General features: G+C 42.5%; 6 protein-coding genes and 1 long non-coding RNA gene across 8 annotated transcripts; 3 read left to right on the top strand and 4 right to left on the bottom strand.

Annotated features, from left to right (window-relative positions):
- The first annotated feature begins 31 nt into the window (after positions 1 to 31).
- LOC112939043 (uncharacterized) lies at positions 32 to 4544 on the top strand. Its single transcript, XM_026025677.2, has 2 exons — positions 32 to 161; positions 1827 to 4544. Exon 2 carries the CDS (start codon positions 1837 to 1839, stop codon positions 2002 to 2004), a length of 168 nt encoding a protein of 55 aa, XP_025881462.1. The 5' UTR covers positions 32 to 161; positions 1827 to 1836; the 3' UTR covers positions 2005 to 4544.
- Positions 3182 to 4596, top strand: LOC4337635 (UPF0014 membrane protein STAR2-like). The gene has a single exon (NM_001402477.1). The coding sequence runs from the start codon at positions 3220 to 3222 to the stop codon at positions 4402 to 4404; it is 1185 nt and encodes a 394-aa protein (NP_001389406.1). The 5' UTR covers positions 3182 to 3219; the 3' UTR covers positions 4405 to 4596.
- Positions 4597 to 7084: 2488 nt separating this feature from the next.
- LOC4337636 (uncharacterized) lies at positions 7085 to 8062 on the bottom strand. Its single transcript, XM_015781971.3, has 2 exons — positions 7828 to 8062; positions 7085 to 7668 (listed from the first exon to the last, which is right to left on the bottom strand). The coding sequence occupies exons 1-2, from the start codon at positions 7915 to 7917 to the stop codon at positions 7297 to 7299; spliced, it is 462 nt and encodes a 153-aa protein (XP_015637457.1). The 5' UTR covers positions 7918 to 8062; the 3' UTR covers positions 7085 to 7296.
- Positions 8063 to 11427: 3365 nt separating this feature from the next.
- Positions 11428 to 12953, bottom strand: LOC4337637 (uncharacterized). The gene is made up of 2 exons (XM_015781970.3): positions 12667 to 12953; positions 11428 to 11901 (listed from the first exon to the last, which is right to left on the bottom strand). The coding sequence occupies exons 1-2, from the start codon at positions 12887 to 12889 to the stop codon at positions 11612 to 11614; spliced, it is 513 nt and encodes a 170-aa protein (XP_015637456.1). The 5' UTR covers positions 12890 to 12953; the 3' UTR covers positions 11428 to 11611.
- A 1427-nt stretch (positions 12954 to 14380) lies between these two features.
- Positions 14381 to 16540, bottom strand: LOC4337638 (glycine-rich protein A3). 2 transcript variants are annotated; one of them, XM_015784555.3, is made up of 3 exons: positions 16462 to 16540; positions 15446 to 15787; positions 14381 to 14885 (listed from the first exon to the last, which is right to left on the bottom strand). In XM_015784555.3, exons 2-3 carry the CDS (start codon positions 15756 to 15758, stop codon positions 14605 to 14607), a joined length of 594 nt encoding a protein of 197 aa, XP_015640041.1. In that variant the 5' UTR covers positions 15759 to 15787; positions 16462 to 16540; the 3' UTR covers positions 14381 to 14604. The 2 variants fall into 2 exon arrangements, with proteins under 2 accessions (XP_015640041.1, XP_066167162.1); XM_066311065.1 differs by having other exon boundaries at positions 15881 to 16540.
- Positions 16541 to 17582: 1042 nt separating this feature from the next.
- LOC112939006 (uncharacterized) lies at positions 17583 to 23149 on the top strand. Its single transcript, XR_010741231.1, has 4 exons — positions 17583 to 17839; positions 19924 to 20076; positions 22285 to 22509; positions 22639 to 23149. It is a non-coding gene; the product is annotated as an uncharacterized lncRNA (long non-coding RNA).
- Positions 17952 to 21581, bottom strand: LOC107277721 (protein NETWORKED 2D). Its single transcript, XM_026025460.2, has 2 exons — positions 18348 to 21581; positions 17952 to 18244 (listed from the first exon to the last, which is right to left on the bottom strand). Exon 1 carries the CDS (start codon positions 21455 to 21457, stop codon positions 18353 to 18355), a length of 3105 nt encoding a protein of 1034 aa, XP_025881245.2. The 5' UTR covers positions 21458 to 21581; the 3' UTR covers positions 17952 to 18244; positions 18348 to 18352.
- Positions 23150 to 23951: the final 802 nt, after the last annotated feature.

Consider the following 23951-nt stretch of genomic DNA (forward strand, 5'->3'; position numbering starts at 1 on the left):
CGATTTGTTTGCTTGTTTGGCTGAATTAACTAATCGATTTTGCTATACCAAACCAAGTGGAAGGAAATCCGGGAATCCCCTTCGCTCGCCTCGCTTCCGCGGCAATCCCGTTCGTGCAAGGGCGCTCGATCTCCTCCTCCTCCGCCGGATCTCCCACTAGGGTAAAGCTCTCTCCTCGATTTACTCTCCTATGCTTGATTCAGCCCGGTCCGAGGTCTTCCTCGCGATCGATTGCGTAGTGGTTTGCAGTAGTTGCTCGACTGTTTTCGAGTCACGCGGCCGTGTGGGGATTCCCCGGTTTTGTGGGTCGAATGGATGTGATGCGACCTGTGTTTCTGTGTGGATTTGTATTGGAAGAACAGATTGAGGAGGCTGATTCGTGTGGGCTGGTGTTTTTTTTTTGGGTGCCTCCCTTCGATATAGCCCAGGTTCTTTGCAGTTGAGCTGATTTAGGCATTGTTAGTGCTAATGTGGTATGCTTGGTGTGAATTTAGGCCCTAGGGAGATCAGCAGTTGTGCTCGATTATTATTCCCTAGCTTTTCTTTGTTTCAGTATGTGCTTCTGTGTGGGTTGCTGTATTTTCAGATTACCGAGTTATTATGATCATGAACTTTGGAAATCAAATTATGCTTGCTTGACCAGTCAAGTAATGCTTGGAGATAAAAGCAAGGGTCTTTTCATGCTTCAGTCTACCTACATGCCTTCATATATAGTGCTTTAAGTTTCAGTTTCAGTTCCAGTCTTTTAGTTAGTTAATGGGTGGTTGCGTGTTTCTGTTCAGTTTCAGTTCATTCAGTAGTATGGAAGAGTCTTCAGTCGTATAAGAGCGTGCTCAAACCAACTAGTAAAGTGTCGCATTGGAGCTTTGGTGTGTAAGCAATTAGTAGTATTTTGTCAGACTATATGCAATGAAAGGGGGGATTATCTGCTGTAGACCTGTAGTTTCTCAATCCGTATAGAAGTATAGGGGTATGCTCTTCTATTTCTCTGTTTATCTTGTTGCATGTCTGAAGTGTATATTGCAAACTATGAAAAATATCAACGTTTAAGCATGTTTATGTGACAGATGTTATGCATGTATAATTCAGTGGAGCCTCTCACTATTTTTTTCCGATGACGGAGCCTCTGTGTCTGAGTTATGCTTGCTTTGGCGTAGTAGACTTCTAAGTGTTCACGCTTGCTTCTTTCTTTACATCATGACTTTAGTCAACTGCAATGTGTGCTTTCCCTCCAAAAAGGAAATGTAGTTGGGATCAGGTGACCTTTTGCATGGTTTTTGTTTATTCTATCTGGATTTCCATGCCTGTGGATCAGTAAGCCAGTAATTATAGTGCTAAGTTCTTCTGTTTATATATGTCATTTCTTGTATACGGCTATAGTCAAGAGTCAAGACTTGTTATTGGCTTTGCAACTCAACGGGATAATCAGAGAAAGCAGTCGTGTAGCCTTGTCAATGCTTGAGCTGTATTGTTGTTTCTATGTGGCTATGAGCTTTTCAGGTTTTCATGTGTAATTCTGAGATCCTTGCTGCTGTTCAACTATTAAATTGCTAGTTGTTGCAAATCGTCAATTACAAGCAAAATAAGAAAGGGTTGGTTGTTTACACTTGTCATGCTAATTTATTCTTGGACTAATATAATTCAGTTCTCCCCATGTGATTCCCCAAAACAAACATCCCTGCATGTGCAATATATTTTACTTATCAATTTACTATTGGCATGTGCATACAACCTTCAAGTGCAGCTACAGGTTGGATAGACCCACCAGCTAGCTGGTTCATGGTTTCTGAGCATATGTTCACAATGTTCTCTTTATTTTTCTGCAGATTAGCTCCAATGGGTTTCCTGCAAAACACTTTCTCAGTGTGTGTCGGCATCGGGTGTGGTATCTACATTGCGCAGAACTATGACGTCCCAAACATGAAGAAACTTATGAGGGATTGGATGGGGAAAGCAAAGGAAGTTGAAGAGTCTTACAAGAAGCCTGGCGGTAGCAAAAACTGAAGGACTCCATCATGTTCAGTACAGCCGTCTAATCGTTTTTAGTTTGGGTTTACGCTAAGTAATGGAAAATCTTTCTACTCTATTATCCTTGCTCGTTCAAGATCACCAGTCGTGTACAGCAGGTTCGTTGAACATATACTTGGGTAAGGATTATTCAAGCAGTTGGACATGATCTACAAGTATGGATGTGCATGTTTAAAAATCTTACTACTAGTACAAGTGCCATGATTCAGGACTGTTTAAGGAGTCATTTTCTTTTCCTCGGCTTCATTAATCATTATCATTAATTTATGCTTATACCAAGATTTTGACGGATGCATTTTTTAGCTTTGTTTGACTTCTGGCCCTTTTTATCATAGTATTACTATTTGCGTGTGCAATTTCCAGTTCCCATCTGAGGCTGGACCTCTGAAACCGGCCGCAGTCACTGTCAGTGTCACTGGCTTTGGTTTGTTTTGTTGGATGTCCAAAGCTGAGAATAATTGAAAAAATATTGGTTGTGCAGGCTCCAATGGTAATGACCAATTACAAGCTTTTTTTTCCCCTTGATAAGTAGTGTGTGATGAGAGATTTCATAGGACAAGTTTCTTCTCATCAATGGGTGAGCAATTGTCAACAAATAAAGGGCAGAAAAAGGAGGAGAGAAGGTGGAGTATGGAATCCATGGATTTGTTGTTTCTCTCACAATCTGTGTCTGAAATCCTGCAGCTCCTATCTCTCTTTCATCTTTCTTCTTTCTGCCTTTTTATCTTCAGCATAAGAGACCCATCAACCTTTGCATCGTGCGATCCATTACTGCATTACACATCAGTCAGCACCGAGCAAAGCAAAGGATTCCAGCATCTGCTGAATTTTTCTCTCGTGCAAATACTTTGTAGAATAAGTTTATTTTTGTTTCTCTTGGTTAACTTAAAATAAGTTATAAAAGTAATTATTGTATCTGAGTTTATGAAAAATCAAAGATAAATGTGTTTTTAAAATGAGAATAATTACATTGGAATTTGATAAAGGAGGGTATTATAGTTTTTTGGGTTCTATATCAATATGTGTGAGACTTGTGAAAAATGAATTTATTTTGAGGAATTGAGGTTGAAGGGTAGTACAAGATCATTTTCATTTTTTTTTCTCACATAGGGACGAGGAAATTCAGGACATGAGCAGACAGCATCCTTCAACTCTTCATCAACTGACGATATTAATTTTTTTTAATAAAAGATGGAAAAGAGAGGCGGGCACTGTAGTTCTTCATCAACTGACAAGATTAAAAAAAACACAAATACTGTAGTGCCACTGCAGCGTGGGCCCCACCATCCAGCGTGCCTTCCCCACGTAGCACCCAAACGCCACGCCGACGCCGCCAAGGAAGCAGAGAGAAACACCGCGAAAGCCGAAGAAGAAGGCGTAGTCGCCTCCCTCGCTCGCCGCCTCCCCCGCTTCCGCTCGCTCACCACCACCAACTCCTCCTCGTCTTCATCAACGCGCTCGGTCGCCTCGCCTCGCTCTGGAACGCATGATGGCGAGCATGGCGGCGCTGCTGCAGCGTCTGCTGGTGGTGGTGAATCAGGTGGACCCGGGCGCGCCGGGGTTCTGGCGGGAGTTCTTGGTGGGCATGCTGAAGCCGGTGGCGGCGACGGCGGTGGTGGCGATGGCGGTGGCGCTGAGCTTCACGCAGCGGCTGGGGCTCGAGGGCGAGATGCTGTACGCCATGGCGCGGGCGTTCCTCCAGCTCTCCGTCATCGGCTTCGTCCTCCAGTTCATCTTCACCCAGAAGAGCGCCGCCTGGATCCTCCTCGCCTACCTCTTCATGGTCACCGTCGCCGGCTACACCGCGGGGCAGCGCGCCCGCCACGTCCCGCGGGGGAAGCACATCGCCGCCGTCTCCATCCTCGCCGGCACCTCCGTCACCATGGCCCTCCTCGTGGCGCTCCGGGTGTTCCCGTTCACGCCGCGGTACATCATCCCGGTGGCCGGGATGATGGTCGGGAACGCGATGACGGTGACCGGGGTGACGATGAAGAAGCTGAGGGAGGACGTGGGGATGCAGCGAGGGGTGGTGGAGACGGCGCTGGCGCTGGGCGCGACGCCGCGGCAGGCGACGGCGCGGCAGGTGAGGAGGTCGCTGGTGATCGCGCTGTCGCCGGTGATCGACAACGCCAAGACGGTGGGGCTGATCGCGCTGCCGGGCGCCATGACCGGCCTCATCATGGGCGGCGCGTCGCCGCTGGAGGCCATCCAGCTGCAGATCGTGGTGATGAACATGCTCATGGGCGCTTCCACCGTCAGCAGCATCCTCTCCACCTACCTCTGCTGGCCGGCCTTCTTCACCGGCGCCTTCCAGCTCAACGACGCCGTCTTCGCCGCCGACTAATCTTCCCTCTTCCACAACACCTTGCATTTTGATTCATTATGGATTACTGCTTAGTGATTAGTAGTAGTAGTAATTAGTTGTTGAGTACTTACTTAGTAGGACGAGAGAGAAAGTAAGAGTGTGTATGTCTTGAGGTTAATTTCTTCTTCCATAATAAATCATGTGTTGATGACTTGATTCTGTCTCTAATTTGGGCTGGGATTAGCAGATCTCCATCACATATGGTTTCAGTTGTAGGACTTCTTTTATGGTCTTCAAGGTATAGCAACAGGTACCGAAGTTATCCTCAAAAATACAAATTAGTGGAGCATTTTGATTAATTACTACTCCATCCGTTCTAAAATATAGCAATTTTTAATTATAAATCTGGACAGATTTATAGCTAAAAATTACTATATTTTAGGACGGAGGGAGTACTTAGTACTAAGTAGTAAATCAATTAGTGGAGTAGTTAGTAGGATAAAAGAGAAACTAGAGTGTATGTCTTGAGGTTAATTTTCTCCATAATAAATTGTCTCTGATTTGATTTGGGTTGGGATTAGCATATCTTGGACAGACTTTCAGCTGATCCCAAAAAGCTGATCTGATCTCCATCACACAGGTTTCAGTTGTAGGAGTTTGTTATGGTCTTCGAGATGGAGCAGCAACATGTATCAAATAAGATGGAAACGTATTATATGTACACGAGCTTTCCGTACAATTAGCAAATATCACAAAAAATTCTTAAGAAAAAATTATACGCGTGCTTCCAATACCAACACAAAAGATAACTATAGTGAAGTCCTGCCTAATCGACAACTTAACACTGAAGATCAAACTATTGAAAAATAACAACAGACTAAGCAGGGAATCAACCAACTCCTGTTCTCGTCGGTTTTAGTCTTGCCACCATCTCTTTCATCCTTTGAGTCAGCACCATCAGCGTGCTCTCCTCATCAGAGCGAAGCAGCTTCTTCCACTGCAGCAACATAGAAATGATTTGGAAAGGCAGAGTATAACATAAAACCAACGCATTCATAAAGACCATGTTATCTCTAGTAAGCCACAATCACCAGCAAACGGCAGCCAGCACTGTAAGCTTGATTCTTTCCTTGATGGGATTAGTTCTGATATTGCACAGGAGAAAAAAAAATCATCTAAATTTCTAGGAGTATTTGCCCAACCCAAAACATCTCTAGACCAACACCAAACAAAACTTGCCATAGGACATCTAAACACTATATGGTTAGTAGTTTTAGTTTCTCCACATAGGAGACAGTAAACATCACCCCTCCCAACCTTTCTTTTTTAGCTGCTCAGTTGACTGAATTCGATCTCCATGTGCAAAAAGGCTTATAGCTTAGTGGTTGTAGTGACCTGAGTAGCATTTCAAGGTCTTGGATTCAAATCTTCGTATGAGCGAATTTTTAGATTGAGTTATTTGCGGGGCTAAGTTTTCAATTTAAATGGCTGCATATATTTGATTAGATTGGGGTATTTGCGAGGCCAGGTAAAAAAATTTAATTTACCCTTCTCTAGATTTAGAGGCCGGGTAAAGAAAAACCCTCTCTAAACAAAAAAGGTGGACTTCCAGACCTTTTGCATGTTATTATCCACTACCCCTCTAAAGGTCATTGTACTATACATAGAGCTAGTATATCTCTTATTTGCTGTTAATCCCCATACCAACTTATCTTGGTTTCTACTCAGCTCAGTGTTCTCTATTACAATTTTATCTCAGTCCATTCCTCTGTCTCAGTTGGGCCAAAAGATCTCCTGAATGTTAAACACCCATAACCTCTTATGATCACCTCTCTCACCAGGATTTCTTTTTGGTTGCTCATCTCAAATATGTTGTAGAATATCACTTTCAGGGGGCATGTCCAAATTATGAAACTCCCAAGTTATAATTGCTGGCACATTTTCTTATCTTTCATATTGTAATTTAGCAGAAATGCTATATGCTTCAATCTCATTCATGTTCATGGACGTTGTCCTACATAAACCAGAAACTATTGTAAATACAAAATTAGGAAATACCGGCATAAGGAAGAGCATGAGCTGGTGGAACCCAGATAAAAACAAATTTTCTCTGATAGGGTTTTTTGTCGGGATGACCGAAGGAGGTCATCCAATGTAATTTAGATAGGAAGAAAATGTTACAAGAAAGTTTTTCATCAATAGCTGATTTTCGAAGTGTCAAGGAAAGATGTGCACTAGAGCATACGCCCAAAACCATGTGCCAACCACCCAAACACAAGCTACAGAAAGGGAAAGCGAGCACCGAACCAGCCGTCGCTATACGAAACCGGTCGCCACTGGGCCTACAACATCACCACGGAGCGAAGACTCTAAAAAACGACACCCCCAAGAAGATCACGACACTGAAAGACACCGTCGTCGTCCATCCAAAGAACTGGACAAGGCTTTCACCCAGAGTTTCTTGCCGAGGAAGAAGGGGGTACCTCAACAGTGCCCTTAGGAGGGTTACCACGCCCGAAACAGTAGCCACTGTTGGCCCAATGAAACATTGGGCTAAGCTTTCGCTTGGAACCCTCACAACCCTACCGCCGTGGTATATCTCCCAATCCAAAACCACCATCCGAACACCAGAGGCCAGGCGGCACATGGCCTCCGCCACACCTGACCGATGCCTCTCCGCTGGTAAGCTTCCAGACATGCCAACGGCAGGACTGCCTTGAGTATCACTATCAGTACAGTAAACACAGGGTATAAACACTCATAAGCACTTAATTAGTAATTAGCATACCACATATATATATTGTCATCACTCAGACACACAAGCAGAGTAAATGAAATCAAAGTATGGAGAAAAGCTTCTCCAAACCACACTTCACCTCTAGAAATTAAGACCTATCCACATATTTGAGTTTAGCATGATCAAACTATATATATATATGTCGCCAAGCCAACATCTATCACTCTCACTTATTGAGCAGGCATGGTGAGAAGCTGAGAGCAGTATTAATGGTGGCCACCATGGTGACCGCCGTGGTGACCGCCATAGAAGCCGCCGTGGTGGCCGTCGTGTCCGTGATGACCGCCATAGAAGCCGCCATGGTGGTCGTCGTGTCCGTGATGGCCTCCATAGTATTCGCCGTGATGGCCGCCGTGGCCATGGTGATCGCCGCCAAAGAAGCCGCCACCGCCATGGTGACCGCCGTAACCGTAACCGTAGCCTCCATGGCCGCCATGGGAAGAAAGCTTGTGTGCACCGTACGCCGCGGCGGCGACGGCTGCACCCGCTCCAAGCATCGGAGCCATGTGCCCTCCTCCACCATGGCTACCTCCATAACCTGAAAAAAAAAAACAACAACCACCATGAAATCTTGGCGATGAATTCGTCACGACGATCGAACAGAATCTCTTTTGAAAGATGAATCGTAAGAACAGAACAAGATCTGCAGCACAGAATCGAACAGAAAGCTAGAATCAGTTGACGATCGAGTACATACCCTGGTATGGCGCAGCATAGCCAGCCGGAGGAGGATATGCGGTGGGCGGCGGAGGGTAGTAGCCCTGCTGAGGAGGGTACGGATAGGCATGGCCGCCGCCGGCGACGCCGTGCATGAGGTTGGAGACGAGCCCCTTGTCCTTTTCCATTGTCGTACGTGGTCTGATCGAGAAAGAAACTAGAGCTTTGTCGCGGGAAGTTAGAGGAGAAATCGAAGTGATCGAGCTGAGGAAGATGAAGAAGATGTGTTCGCGTGTGTGGGGTATATATAGCGAACGCGATGGCGGTGGCGCGTGGAGGGCGTCGGGGAGGATCGATCGGAGAAGGTGATGGAGGGAGATGGCGACGCGGCTAAGCAAGGCGACGCGATGGATGGAGGATTAGCAACCTGATTATTACCCGGAATGGTGGGCGGGATGAAGCGTGTCATTTGTGCTCCACGTCACTGCCATGTGGGCCATAGGCGACCGGACCGCGTCGTCCATGTGGTAGGGGAGGAATGCATTTAACCTTTTTTTTTCTTTTAAAGACACACTTTATTACACGTAAGTATTTCTAGAATGTAAGTAGACATATTTTACCCCCTACCTTCAAATACAAAACGAGATTGATAAAAGAGTAAAATGCACCAGCGATTCTTAAACTTATCAGGAGGTTTCACTTAGATTCACGAACTTGTAAAGCGCACATCGAGGTCTCTAAACTTAGTTTATTGTATGTATCATCCCGGTCCAAAGCCGCGTTTGACCGTGGTCTTGCCTAAGTAGCATGTCACGTGGACGATGACATGAAATTTTTTTTCTCCCTTCTTCCTTCTTTTTTCTCTTTCTTCCTTCTTTTTTCTCGGTGGTAAGAGGCGGCACGAGGGGAGGGGCCGTCGCGGTGGTGCTTGGCGAGGCGCCGGCCAACCGGCACGGTGGAAGGAGGGCGGCGAGAGCGCGGGGCGGCGTTGATGGGGGGAGGACAGCGGTGGCGATGCTGAACCACCGCACGCCATGAGCGCCGCCACTGCCGCGGTTTCGCCGAGCAGCCGTGCCAGAGGCAAGCGCGCAACGGGAGGGAGGACAGCGGCACTGACAGGAGGGAGGGGACGGCGGTGACTTGGGGAGGAGGACGGCGGCACTGATGGGAGGGAGGGGGACGGCGGCGACTAGGGGAGGAGGATGGTCGCGCCGACACGCTACTGCATTTTACTCTTGATAAAATCATCATAATTAACTTACTATTGATAGGCATGCCACCTACTTCTACTATTATAAAAATTGAAGATTTTTTTGCCGGTATTTTGGTACGTCATCTGTGTTTGAGTCGGTTTTTAAATTTATTCGTTTTTAGAAATACAAATCCTTGTTTAAGTTGGATTTTAAGCTAACTTGCTTTTAGAAATACAAAAGAAGTTATATAAAAAATCTCTTTAAAAAAACTCGCATGCTAATTTGGAATGAAATAATGATTCCTAATTACAACTTATGATTTTCTAAAAAAATATCCAAGCGAATCCTACTGTGAATTTACTCTAGCTAAACCATATAACAACAATAAAATTAAAATATCATTTACCTGTTGCAACGCACGGGTATATTTTTTAGTCACTAAAAGAATACGGTGGTGTTTGAATCTCTTGAAGATGAAGATGAAGATAAAGATTAAGTGTTCCACGTAAAACGAGGTGGTAATAACATGTGATTAATTAAAGTTTTAATTATTAGAAACTTCAAAAATAGATTAATCTGATATTTTAGAACAACTTTCATATAGAAATTTTTCGCACGAAACACATCGTTTAGCAGTTTGAAAAGCATGCCACACTAATCCAAAATTTTATCCTCTCCTAGTAGGAGAAACTAACAGGGCCTTAGTGGTAAACAAGAATATCCGTATCGAGTCTCATACTCGAATCCAAAGTGAATGGGTTCTAACCTAACTATATAGTGCCAATAATACATTTAGTTAATCTCGTAACATCATCTCGTAAAGTGGAAAAATTCTTTTCCACTCACACTTGTTGCGGTAAAAAGTTAATTATTCCAATTTTCGGTATAGTCTAAATTATAGTTACTGATGTCTCATTCTTGGTCGTGGACATTGTCCAATATGGAGTCTTGAGAATATGTCCCTTATTTTTATAAATAAACGACAAAACATAAACATAGTTACAGGGGAGAGTGCTAGATGGTCGAAACCACTCTATTTGATTATCAAAATAAGTTCCATTTGGAAGATATCAAATTCATGGACAATGAATCGAATCCATTCTACTGTTTTTGATTTTCATAAGTGGGCAATAATGAGATGCACTTAATAGTGTAGTGGCAAGGGTGCACGGTTTCAACCCCAAGATCCCGTATTTAATCTCTAACACGCTCACAATTACTTCTTAAAAAAATGTTTGGAGGAACATCCTCCCTCCAAATATCTTTTTTTAATATAAATGTGTAATAGTACTATACATTTAATATCGGTTGCTACATATTTATTATTTGATTACGGGTGTGTAATATTATAGCCTTAGAGCATGCTCGGCTACACTATATAGCGTTGCATAACATTTATAATATTATAGCCTTAGTGCATATATGCTCGCAGCACTATGTAGCTTCCTATTTCCTACGTTGTTTTTCTCAAAGTCACAAGAACCCATGTAAATTATCTAATTATAACTAATTTATATCATTTTAATTTTAATTAATATATCAGTTAACAATTAGATAATTAGTATGCATAGGATCAGGGTAAATTTTGTTCTGTTTCATCACCGACGCAACCGTTGTATACTGCCTGGGCGCAGGTGCAGCGCTGTACAGTGCACGGTATAGAAGCGTGGAGTAAGTAAATAATTCATTTCATATATAATAGACAACTGTTGTATGCTGCTTGGGCGTAGGCGTGGCGCTGTACAGTGCACGGTGCTTTGCTAGAATTTTATTTGAAACGTGAAATAAATCATTTATTTTAATAATAGAGTAAAATAAGCTGATAAAAAGAACCGATAGTCCCACAAAAGAAAGTTTTGCTAGTCATCTCACCTAATCTACCTTAGATTTGACAGATTTTCGCTATCCTCCCACAAACGCGATAATATTGTAGCACTTCTTTAGATTTTGTAAAAGTAAATCCGGTATGATTTCAACTATTTCAATTTTCACCGGCCATTGATAATAAAATGGGAAAAATATTTTGATTTCACGAGGGGATGTCCCTTGTTTGTTTAAAAATCATCTAAATAGTTATGAAAAATTTTAAAAAATTTTGAAAACACTCGTACAATATATTTATGTAACTTCACAAAATGTTAGGTCCAAACTCAACTCACATATTGAGATATAAAAAAGAAAAAAAATCAGCTTATGAATAGTGATGTACTGTTTACATCTGAATTTATCTTTTTATTTTTCGATGTGTAGACTGAGTTTGAACTTAATTTTTGGTGTACTCTACAATATCAATTTTTTTAAAATTATTTTACAACTATTTATATCAAATCTGGAAGAAAAAGGTACACCAGGAACATTCCTTCAAGAAATTAGAACCCACTCTCCGATAAAAAACGTGGGGGTATCAGCACAGTAAAAACAGGGATCAAACACTGATTGACAGTCGGTTACTAATCATCAAACCATATTATCACTCATATCAGTGTCTCAGATACAATCTAGAGTAGCAAACTAAGTAGAAAAAACTATATACACATATCGAGTTTATAGTAGTATAATCAAACCAACTCATGATCATCTTATCACTCGCACTGATTGAACACGCCGTGCAACACGATATGGTGATCACCATCAATGGTGGCCATGGTGTCCGTGGTGGCCACCGAAGCCGTGGTGACCGCCAAACAAGCCGCCATGGTGGCCGTGGTGGCCGCCGAAGAGGCCGCCGCCGTGGTGTCCGTGATGGCCTCCAAACAAGCCGCCGTGGTGGCCATGGTGACCGCCGAAGAGGCCGCCGTGGTGGCCACCGTAGCCGTAGCCTCCATGGCCATGACCGTGGGAAAGCTTGTGCGCGCCGTACGCCGCCGCGGCAGCGGCTGCACCTGCAGCTAGCATCCCCATGTTTCCTCCGCCATGGTTACCTGCAAAACCAATCAGGGAGTCCTCAAAACGATTAAAATTGTACGAACAGAATTCCACCGTTCTTTGTCTGAATCACCAAAAACAGAGGATTCAAACCGTGTGTTTTTCACGCTAAAATTGAAAGTTTGATTGAAATTGGAATGATATGATGAAAAAGTTAAAAGTTTGAAGAAAAAGTTAGGAACTAAATCAGGCCAAAGAAAGGTTACAAAGGTTTGCAAATTATGGCAGCTAAGGTGGTGTTTGGATAAGAGACTAAATTTTAGTACCTGTCACATCGGATGTTTAAATATTAATTAGAAATATTAACATAGACTAACAATAAAACTAAGCATAATTGAGAGCTAATTTGCAAGATAAATTTTTAAGCCTAATTAATCTACAATTAGCACATGTTTACTGGAGTATCACATAGGCTAATCATAGATTAATTAGACTAAATAGATTCGTCTCGTAAATTGGTTAAGGGTTATGAAATGTTTTTTATTATTAGTTTATGTTTAATATTTTTAATTAGTGTTAAACATCCGATGTGACCGATGTAACAGGGAATAAGATCAAAAAAGGGTCTAAATTGGGGATAGATCCTATCAATGCAAAATCTATGAAATAGAAACAGCAAATTGATCCAACCTAATACTACTACCGATCAATTCGACGAATCGAGCCGAACAGGAACAAAATCACAATTCCAATTAAGCGACTATATATAATCATCACAAGTTCACAACAGAATCGAACAGGAACAAGAACGAGACGCGTACCGTGTTGGAATGGCGCGGACGAGCCGGGGTAACCTGCAGGAGGGTAGCCATAGCCGCCGCCGTACCCCGCCGGAGGAGGAGGAGGATACGCGGTGGGCGGCGGCGGGTAGTACCCCTGCTGAGGAGGGTACGGATAGCCATGGCCGCCGCCGCCGCCGGCGACGCCGTGCATCAGGTTGGAGAAGAGCCCCCTGTCTTGCTGCTCATCCTTGCTCCCTCCCATCGTCGTCTGATCAAGAAATCAAAGAAACTAGAGATCTTGTGGTGGAAAATCAGAGGAGAAAACTGATTCGTCGAGGAATTGGAGGAGTTTATTAGGAGGAGGAGGACGCGTGTGGGATTTATATTTGTGGGCGGCGTCGAGGAGGATCGATCGGAGAAGGTGATGATGATCAAGCAGAGCAGCGCGACGCGGCTAAGCAAGCTGACGTGTAATTAGTGGATCGGTTGGAGTTGCTGATTAGAATAGTAAAAGCTAAATTGCGACCTGATTGTTCTTCACGTGTACTATATATATAGCCGTAGTGACGTGCTGATTTTTGACTTGGTGGTGTTTATGTATGGAAGGAGATGTTTATTGGAGAAGGAGACTTGCACTGGTTGTTCTAATTTTTCATTTATGGCATGTTTACTTTGTTGCTAAAATAAATCTTACCAATATGTTGTAAAGCAGAAAGATCATAAGGTTATTAGTGTGAAAGTGCTATTTGGTTTTGGAACTTTATTAGATTTTGGTAAAGGTCATAATGGTGAGGTCCTATTTGGTTTGTTTGGCTTATGGAAAGAAATTAGTAAGGTTTATTTTGGCGATAAATAAAGCATGCTTTTTTATGTTCCTTATTTAATTGTGAGAATCTTGAACTCTGCCGTGTAAAATCATAGCCCTTGCTTTTGCTTATCTTATCATAGTGGGGGAATTAGATGCGCCGGAAATCTGTGTGTCGTTGTCGGTAAGTTTTGAGCAGAAACGGCGGAGTAGTACGTTTAATCACAAAAAGAATGTTCCTTTCTAATTTGTGCAGTCAAAATAGCTTAATCTTTGATCAAAATTATTGTTGTAACATTGTCCCTTTAGAATGACATGGCTAATCTTTTTTTTAAAACAAAACCTTTTCTTGATTTTATGCTTATGTAAATGTATAGTTTTAATTGACACAAGAAATTAAAAACTACTCCCCCCATTTTATATTACAAGACTTTCTAGCATATGTGTTTAAGATTCATTAACATCTATATGAATGTGGACAATACGAAAATCTTATAATATGAAACAGAGAGAGTACTAGTCAACACCAGACTAAAACAAACTTTAATTCATAACCACAATTACATAAAGGGTACTTATCAATCAACTCCGCAAAGAAGAATATACCTCCATCCAAATTATAGGGATACAATGACAATTTGTCAACATATATGACAACTTATCTATCTTATTAGTTCTGACCACTTTTATAACTATATCAGGAGGCTAGGAGAAGTCGAGAAGAGCTCAGATCTCTGAAAAAAATCTGGATCTCCCCAGTCTAATGTTGCATTGCACATCCAAAATTTTAAAAATTTATAAATTCACAATCAGAAACCAACAATTATGTCCCAGGAGACAGCAGTTACCAATAAATGGTAACATAAACTTTCACAGAAGAAAGAAAAGCAGCAAAGAAGGTTTCAACACATCATATCTATCAGGCTATAGAACATTAGAACACAGATGTGCATAAGCGTCAGAAGGTATTTAATTAATTATTAGCAAGCCATATTGTCACTGAGCCACATACTAGAGTACCAAATCATAGAGGAAGGATGGGAGCAGCAACTGAGCAAAGCTCCATCCTGCTTAGATACATTCGAGAGGCTTTTTTTAGGCTTTTAACCAGCCAAGCGCAAGCACTTCAGTTAAAGCCTAAACAGAGTTCCAGCATGATCAGATCATGCGCATTACTTCCACTTCTTGAACTTGCCACCACCGAACATGCCGTGCCCATGCTTGCCATGCTTGAACTTGCCATGGTGGCCGTGCTTGCCATGCTTGAACTTGCCGCCGTGGTGACCGCCGTAGCCATGGCCGTAACCACCAAAGCCTCCATGGCCTCCATAGCCCATGTGTCCACCATGGCCATGAGAAGAGATCTTGTGTGCCCCATAGGCTGCAGCAGCCGCAGCGGCGCCTCCAGCCAGCATTGCTCCCATGTGTCCTCCACCGCTACTCCCATGGCCGCCTGCAACATTACATTAGAAACTCTCTAAGGATAGAACGCTGAGAACAGAGTCACACCATTTTGCTGAAACAGTTCAATGATGGTAACAAAAAATACGCATAGTATGGCATCTAAAGTGTAGATGAAGCATCAAGAGTTGTATGTGGTATGGTACAACAGAAGGGAACTAGAGTAATCCAAATCAATCCTAAAATTCAGAATATGTGCAAAATGCAGAGGTGTTTACTCGAGTTCAGCAGGAATTGCAGTACGATGTAGATTAAAAACACACATAATGGCATCTAATAATTGGAGAAGAAACATCATGCATTCAACTAAGACGAAGTGGTAAGAATGGAGTTGGCATCATGAGCGCAAATGATTGCAATAAAGATAAAAACTTCACATATCACGGCATAGGTGATACAGCATGATCAGCATCATATATCATGCATGGTCCAACAGGAGGGAATTACCACAATTCAACTCAATACTGAATTTGCTTAAAAGTTCAACAAGAATTGTACAAAAATGACAAGAACAGAACCTTAATAGCACATAAGTGAACAAGAATTACATACCCTGGTGCCCAGATGATCCGGGGTAGCCCGCAGGAGGGTAGCCACCATGTTGGGGGTAACCACCAGGTGGAGGGTAGCCACCAGGCTGAGGGTACCCATGCTGTGGAGGGTATGCCCCAGGTGGTGGAGGGTAAGCCCCAGGAGGAGGGGGATAAGCCCCCGGAGGAGGCGGGTACGCTCCCGGCGGCGGCGGGTAGCCCTGAGGAGGGTATCCCTGGTGAGGAGGATACCCATGGCCGCCGGCAACGCCGTGCATCATGTTAGAGAAGAGCCCCTTGTCGCTCTCGTCATGCTTGTCCTTGCCACCTCCCATTGTCACCCACCCCAATCAAGCTAAGCTATCTGAAACAAAGTAGGATGATCATGGTATGAGCAAACTGAATTCTTGAAATTGGAATGAGATGGCATGAAATAAATCTTTGATATTTCCAATACATGAAACGATCCACTCTCATCAGAAAACCAACCATTGATGTTGTGCAATGAACAGGCGTGGAGGCATCTATATAGTACCGAAAGACAGCTCCGATCTTAGCCATATCCTACTGGGAAATATAAAAGTAGTTGTACCTACCATACCAATCCTCGTTGCAAAATTCTGACTCTAGAACATGACTAACGTGCAAATACTTGAACAGAAACAAGGCATTCAACGCGTGACAACTAATAACTAATCATATCTCAACACACGAGAGAATGGTTGCCAGCTTGATTTTCTTTTTAGAGAAGTGTTGCCAACTTGATTCATATACTACCAGATTATTTCACCAGGAAACAAGCCGAAACTACGATGTTTTCCGGATCTCTGGTAGCACTAAAATCCGGAACAAACAAGCTTACAAGATCAAACGAACACCAGGCCATATATGATCCCTGATGAATGAATGGATGGATTATTTCTCAGATCAATTCCCCACATCAGTCTGTATCCCCAATTTCTTTCGACCAATTAATAATAAAACGCACAGCAACACCCAACACAGATGATTTCTACGATGAGGAGAATTCGGGCGTACCAGAAGACGAATTGAGTCCTGAAGACGAGGAGGAGGAAGAAAGATCTTGGCTGGGAGGAAGGATTGATTGGTGCTCTGCAATTCTGCGGGCGATGTCTCCTCCGCCTATATAGGAGGCGGCCACGTCCGTTGCGTGTCACTGCCGCGTGGGGCCCAGCTGGGTGGGTGGGACGAACCGGATAGGCTTTGACCTTGTGCGCCGCGTCACTGACATGTGGGGCCCATGGAGACGCGCGAGCGCGTGGAGAGCGCGTCGTCCTGGAAGGAAAGAGAAAATAAAAAAGGCAACGCGGCGAAGCAAGCAAGGAAAACTGACGGTTGTGGTGAGGTGGGGCCTACATGGCGTAGGAGAGATAAGGTCTACTCCCTCTATCTTATAAAAAACCAACGTGTACGAATCTGGACATATCTCTGTCCAAATTTATTGTATTAGAATATATCACATCAGTACTAGATTTTTTTTTGGACAGAGGGAATTTTTTTTACTTATACTTATGCTTATTAGCTAAAATTTAAATTTTCAACTTTAAATTTAAAGCTGATTTTGAGGTTTTTTTTATTGAACTTTATTTTTCAGTCTTTGTTATTGGATTGCTAGGAACACGTGTATAAAAAATTTATTTATAAATTACTTTCCATTTACGGATATACCATCACTAAGAACATGTATATAAAAATTTTATTCACAAATTATTTTCTATTTACAAATATGTCGTTTTCGAAACGATCGCTTAGAGCAAGTTTAATAGTATAGCCAACTATTAGCTTTAATTCATCTATAGCCAATCTAATAGCTCATTCATACAATAGTTACATACCACACTATTGATATATGGTCCCACATATCATACACACACTGTGTCTTAGAGTCCGTGCTACAGCTGTCTATAAATCTATAGCCCGTTGTCCTTCTCTCTTCTCATTTATATGTTTAAAATATATTTATAGCTGGCTTATTATAGCCTGCTATTGTACCTGCTCTTATGGATGGATAGATATATTCCCGTCACGTCGAGCTGCGTGCAAACGACGACGCGCCGCCACGTGGCAGGGGAGGTGGGGACCGTGTGGGCCTTATTCTCGGCCCATCTACTTGAGGCCCGTTTCTGCAGGGCCCATCTGTCACGCTCGTTCGCGGCTCAAACTGGGGAGAGGCGGAGAGAGAGAGAGAGGGAGCGAGGGATTCATGGCGCGCGGTGGCCGCCGGCCGCTGGCGATCCCGTTTCCCCTCTTGTGCTACTGCTTCGTTCCTCCATCCCCTGCGTTGGATGGTGAAGAGTTGATCATCCCGGCCGGGGCTTGGGGGATGGGTGGGCTATTCGTGTCGACGGCAATGCTCGATACCTGCTCGACGGAATGCTTGCCTCGCAAGTGTCAGGTGCGTGCCTATAAACTCCCAACACAGAACGGTTTATTCTTACCCAACAGCACAAGCTAAATCCCAATGCAATTGGCCCGCCGAAAAAGAATTATATCCTGAAACGATTTTGTTTTGTTGAAAGAATTAACTATGAATATATCTTCTGAATGATCTCACAATCTGCAATGTTCTACTGACAAATATACTTTCTTGTCAAAAATGTACTTAAATACACCTTAAAGTACATCTTATAGTAATCCCCATGGAATACAGGCATGTGTTTAGTAAACACTAACAATGTGAACGGAGCCGTCTATGGCATTTGGCTACAACATGTCATCATTTGATCATTTTTAAGTCTTGTTTTCTGACCTGCTATGCACCTAATTAGCTCGATGACGAATCTGGTTACATCCAGAAGGCCTGATCATCAAAACAGGGAGCGGGTTAGTCCAGTATTCCACCAACTCATAAGAACATAGCTGAAATTTTATCACTTTTGCATTAGACAGATAGACAGGAGTACCTAATTCATTTAGTGAAGAATACCATGTCACTATGCTGTTTCTGAAGAGCCGGGTTTACACATGCCAATAGTGACGGCTTCTTTTTCTTGGCTGGAAAGAGGAATAGCCGGAGTGGCACTCTTGTTCTAGAGGGTGCATTTTTCCAGGTGCTGCTTCCTTTGGCCTCCGATAAGCTAGTTCTCTCGACTATCTTTTCAATGACCTTTTCAATTTCTGCTTGGAGCCCTTTTATATGATCCAGACCAGATTGCAGTTCATCAGCAACCTTGTTGTTCTCCTGTTTCATGTTCATAACCTCCCCTTGGAATTTTGCAGCTTGATATGAAGTGAAATGAGCTCCTTCCTCAGGGTCTGCACCCATCTCCATGGTTGCTTCAATTTCCTCTTGTATGCTGCAGAGGGAAGCGAACCTATACTGGAGCTCCCCTTTGAGCATGGCATTCTGTTCCAACCATACTTGTAGTTCTATCTTGAGTTCTCTTAGCCGTTTTTCTATGGCATTTGAGTCACCCTTTGCTGATGGATCATCCGCACGGCCATTATTTGTCTTGAGCTTGTCCTTGTTTGTTAGCTTCCCAATCTCAGGTTGTAGTTGCTCGTACTTGGTCTGAAACCCTTGGATCTGTTGGAATGATGTGCTGAACTTCATCCAGAATTCTAAGTTCTCCTCCAGAAGTGCATCAATGTCTTGTCTGAACTTCTCTTCAAGCGGCGAGGCATTCTCCATCTTGACAACATCGATCAATTTGATGTCCTCCAAAATTAGGCTTTCTTGATCTGTAACGGTATCATACAATGCATCATCTTCCTTAGGGGATTCGAGAATTATTCTGGAAATGGAGGAAACACTTTGTTTCCTTTGATGACCAGGTGAAAAGCTTGGGGTCCTTCGGTGACCCCTGAATGTCCTGCTTATCGAACTGAAGGACGTTGTTGGGTTCATTTGGTGCCCATTTCCTGATACATCTTTGTCAAGTACAGCATTCAGGAGTTCAAGCAGTGACCTAATTTTCTCATCCTTCATTGAATTTGCAGAGCGTAGCTCACTTATCATAGCTGACATCTCATTCAAACGTTCCTGATTCTTTGTCTCCACTTCTGTAAGCTTTCTCTTCTCATTCTTATAATTTCGGAGTATAGAGGTGTACTCGGTTAATAGTACCTTTTCCTTATCTTGAAGCCCATTCATAAGCAGCTGCTGTAGCTTAATCATGTTTTCCTCTTGATCGCCAACCTCATCAACTTTTCTACTAATAGGAGCTGTATCTGCTGTGATACATGAATTGCCTGCTTTATTAATCTTTTGCTCCGAGTTGCCTTCAGAGATGCTTTCATCTGATATTGATAAATCTTGCTCATTCTCTTCTTTTTTCGCATTATGATCTCCTGGGTCATTAGAGGAAATATGATGCAGTCGTTCTAATATAGGCTTCTCATGAGATTGTACAGTATATTGTTGCTTGCTGCTCCCATCGTCACTAGCTATTTCAGGAGCATGATCTTCTCCTCTGTTGTTGTGATCACGAGATGAATCATTATCTGCATTTCCTGATTCTTCCTCATTTACTGATGCAGCTGCAAAGCTCGACTTATCTTCAAGTGCACTATACCACAGATCCTCTGATCCATCTCCACGATAGCAGTTTTCTGCCTTTGTCTCAGGATAACCACTAGATGAGTGGTTGTCATCACAGAGATCTGCTGGTTCCAGTTCTTTCGAATGTTCAGGTAATTCGTCTACTTCATTTTCTGAGTTTGTTTTATCATGCTCGCTTGATGTTTCCATGTCAATGGATGGTGTTGTTTCGTCACTCGGCATGGGAGCAGAACCATCTTGGTGGTGCTCAAGAAGAGGCGACAATAGCATATCTGAAACATCACGGAACCTAGTTATTGTTTCAGTGAAATTTGAATGGACTATAGTTCCTTCTGCATGGAAGGAGCTCACAAGATTCTGAACTCTAATCAGGTCCTCTTCTGCCTGCTTGAACTTGCTATATGATTCACCTGGACCACTGTTTAGTGCTGGCTTCTCTTCCTCCAGCTCGTGCAAGGACTTCTCAAGTTCTGTATTTTCAAGACACAGCCTGTTTAATTGCGCAGTCTGGGATGAAACCATAAGTTCCAAATCCACAACTTTATTGACTAGTGCATCAATTTTATCTGCCATCTCTACCACAGAAACTTCAGAGTCTTTCTGGAAGTATTCTTTGATCTTATCTACTGTTGCTTGCAGTTCAATTTTCTCCTGATTAATAGAGTACATAACATCTACTGTATTACTGCCATCATTTGTCACATTCTCATTTGCAAACTTTACTGAATCTGTTTTCTCAAAAAACTTTCCTAAGTCTGGTAGGGATTTCCCATGCACTTTCATGATATTCTTCAGCTTATCTCTGGAAGACCTGACTCTTTCTGACTCAACCATTGCTTCACTGAATGATAACTTTTGCTGTTCCTGCAATTTGATAATGGTCTCTTGACAGGATTTAAGGGCAGTTGCTGTCATTAAAGCCCTGGCTTCGTTATCTTCAAGCACTGCACTTTCATTGAACTCCTCTTGGAAGTAACAAACTTCTTCCTGCATGTCGTTAATTTGCTTTTCAAGATCCCAGTACTTTGCCATTCCACTCTCATAAGAGCTTTTGAGGAACTCTTTCTGAGTCTGCAACACTAATATCTCCTTCTGGAGCCTACTTATCTCTTCTTGAGCATTCTCCTTGTTGATTTTATCTCCAGAATTCTTGCCTCCATCTTTCAGTCCTGATTTCTCTCCTTTTTTCTTTTTCATCAGTCCTTCCACTGTTGACTTGTGGATTTTGCGAGGATCAACCGCCGTAAATGCCTTTGGAAGATTGTCATCATCCTCTTCTAGCATTGAGTACTGGACCTGGTCAGGGAAAGCAGTTGCAATAGTATGGTTTGCTTTGTGTAGCTCTCCTGATATGTGGTCGTAGCGTTCAGCAAGTGCTCTGTATGCCCGATACGCCTCTTCCACTGAACTGATGACCTCTGGTCGCCTCTTGTAATACATCTCTGCCCTTTTTGCAAAGGAATCAGCTTCCTCCCCAAGGAGGAAGAGAATGAATTTGACCCTGTCCTCCATATCTTCACAGTAACAGCAAAGTCAATAAAAAAATACCGTGCTGTTTAACGGTTAGAAATAAAGGGTAATTGCAGAAATATGTTTTTAGAAGATATTATAAGATACTCCAAATAGAAGTGTAAAAGTTAGCAATTTTGCTTGGTATATGGTGTTGATATCAAAGTGGTTTGTCCTTTTCCTTTATGTGCTTGCCTTGTTTGAAATTTACGCTTGCTGTTTTTTATTTGCTATTGATGCTTATGTAGATATTTTTCTCACCAAGAAATATGCTAGGCCAAGAACATTAAAATTGGAAGGGAAAGCAAATTATTTCCTTCTCTGGATGACTAATATTATCATACATTTATGTTGTCAAGTGGCTCACGCATTATTACTGAACTGAGCTGTACATATTACCATTTGACGATAACATCATGCAAACCAATGCCAACAAAAGCTACAATTCAGGGAATTTTCCATTAGTTTGTTTCTTTCTTCCAGCTTTTACTATAAAACTGAAAATCAATTAAGGCAAAATCTGTATAGATTGTTTTCTCTCTTCTTTTTTCTGGTGTTTTTTCCAGCTTCCATGGAATCAGCATCCTGTTCTGAACATCATTTCTTTGGCATGACATCTAAAACCTATGGTACTACTCATAAATCATGACTCAATTTCACATGAGAACTCAAGACAGCAATACTAAAAAAAATGTTTTTCTCTGTAGCTGTGCAAAATGCTTCAGATTTCAACTATTTTTTCAGGGTAGTAGTTAAAACGGAATAACTTTGTTTCACCATTAACGGATCTATCTGAAATCCTTTCTTTTTTGTCCTCCCTCTTTGAACAGGGTGTTGTATGTGCACCCTCTTTGAACAGGGTGTTGTATGTGCAGAGGTTGATCATGCATACATATGGACTGAGAAGATGGTGTGATGAAGGGTACAAACCGTGGAGATTGTTGTCGAGCCATTTGGACTGCTTGGTGCGGATGTGGCTCGCCCACCACCACGAGTATGCGTTGCTCGCCGCCCGCTGCAGCATCCTGCCCTGCCCTTGAGAATTCTTCAGCTCGGTTAGCCTCTATTTCTCATGCTTATAACCTTCTTCAATCTTCACATTTCCTGTAATTAAGCAGAACAATTCGTTTCAGAAATGCATGTTGCAGCAACAATCAATCTGATGTTGATTGCTGCATTGGCAGGGATAGAGAAATTGAAACAGAGGCTGAGGCTGCCAAAAACACCATAGAACAAGGAAGGTTCATTACCTGCATTTGCTGTGCCAAGAATGAGCTGTTCCTTGCTGACCATGGATGATTTGGAGGAAGAAACGAACACAACATCGCGGATGCTTGTGCTTGGTGGGAAGCACAGGAGGCCGTGTAGGTTGGTAGTAGTGGAGAAGAAGTGGCTGGGTTCGCAGACACTGAGTGGTGGGTCCGCCGATCCTGGTCGCGGCAGGTGATGCTCTGCACGACGGTATGATGAACAAGGAAGCTGTCAGATAATCTGACATGGCTCCGATTTTGATTGTTTTTTTTGTGCTGAATTTTTTTAGCTTCTACCCTCACTTTTTATTGTTAGCAAGGAAAGAAGTGCCACAAATATAGCTCCGTTGTTCCGAAATATTCGAATAATCGTGAGTAATCATCACTTCGTGAGTAATCATCACTATAATAGATCAAAATGACAAACAACGAGTTATGTGTACTATGCATATTCAATCTTTAGATGAGCAGGCGAAATAACCCCTTGTGCTTTCTGAGTGTGTTTGGAGAACCACCTGAACCAAAACATGATGAATAAACTTTATAGTATAATAACATTTTAATTAAAAAAACAATCAAAACATGATGGACAAAACCATATAAGGAGATATGATTTTAGGAGGAGCGCAAAACCATGTGGTTTATAACTTTTGTTGAAATTCTATGTAAATTTGAATGATTTTCCATTGAAATATTTTGCCACGATTTGCCATGCTCCGGATCTAGACAAACCGTATTGTTGTTGGGTATTTTTTTTTTCAGGCCTGCCAAACGTTGGCCAACCAATTTCATTAAGATTGGGAGAAAACAAAGTTAAAAACATAATATTTACAACGACAATATGGTGTCGCGCCATGTGCTGCAAAGCACGCCCAGCAGAAAGCAGCGGAAAGAAATTGGAAAATATGGTGTCGCGCCATGTGCTGCAAAGCACGCCCAGCAGAAAGCAGCGGAAAGAAATTGGAAAATGAGTGTCGCGCCAGGTGCTGCAAAGCACGCTCAGCAGAAAGCAGCGGAAAGAAATTGGAAAATGAGAGAAATTGGAAAATGAGCAGCTGCTCAAGATTGCTCGTTGGTGTGGGAGAAGATCCATAATGTTGTTGGGTATTGATGAAAGTTCGTTGGTGTGGGAGAAGATCCATAATGTTGTTGGGTATTGATGAAAGTAAGTAAATATACATGTAGGATTGTTCTGTTCTTATGCGTCGTCCTATAAACATGATTTAAATTTGATAACTAAGAACACA

The sequence above is a fragment of the Oryza sativa genome, chromosome 5, assembly GCF_034140825.1.
Source record: "Oryza sativa Japonica Group chromosome 5, ASM3414082v1".
In the NCBI taxonomy this organism is placed as follows: Eukaryota; Viridiplantae; Streptophyta; class Magnoliopsida; order Poales; family Poaceae; genus Oryza; species Oryza sativa.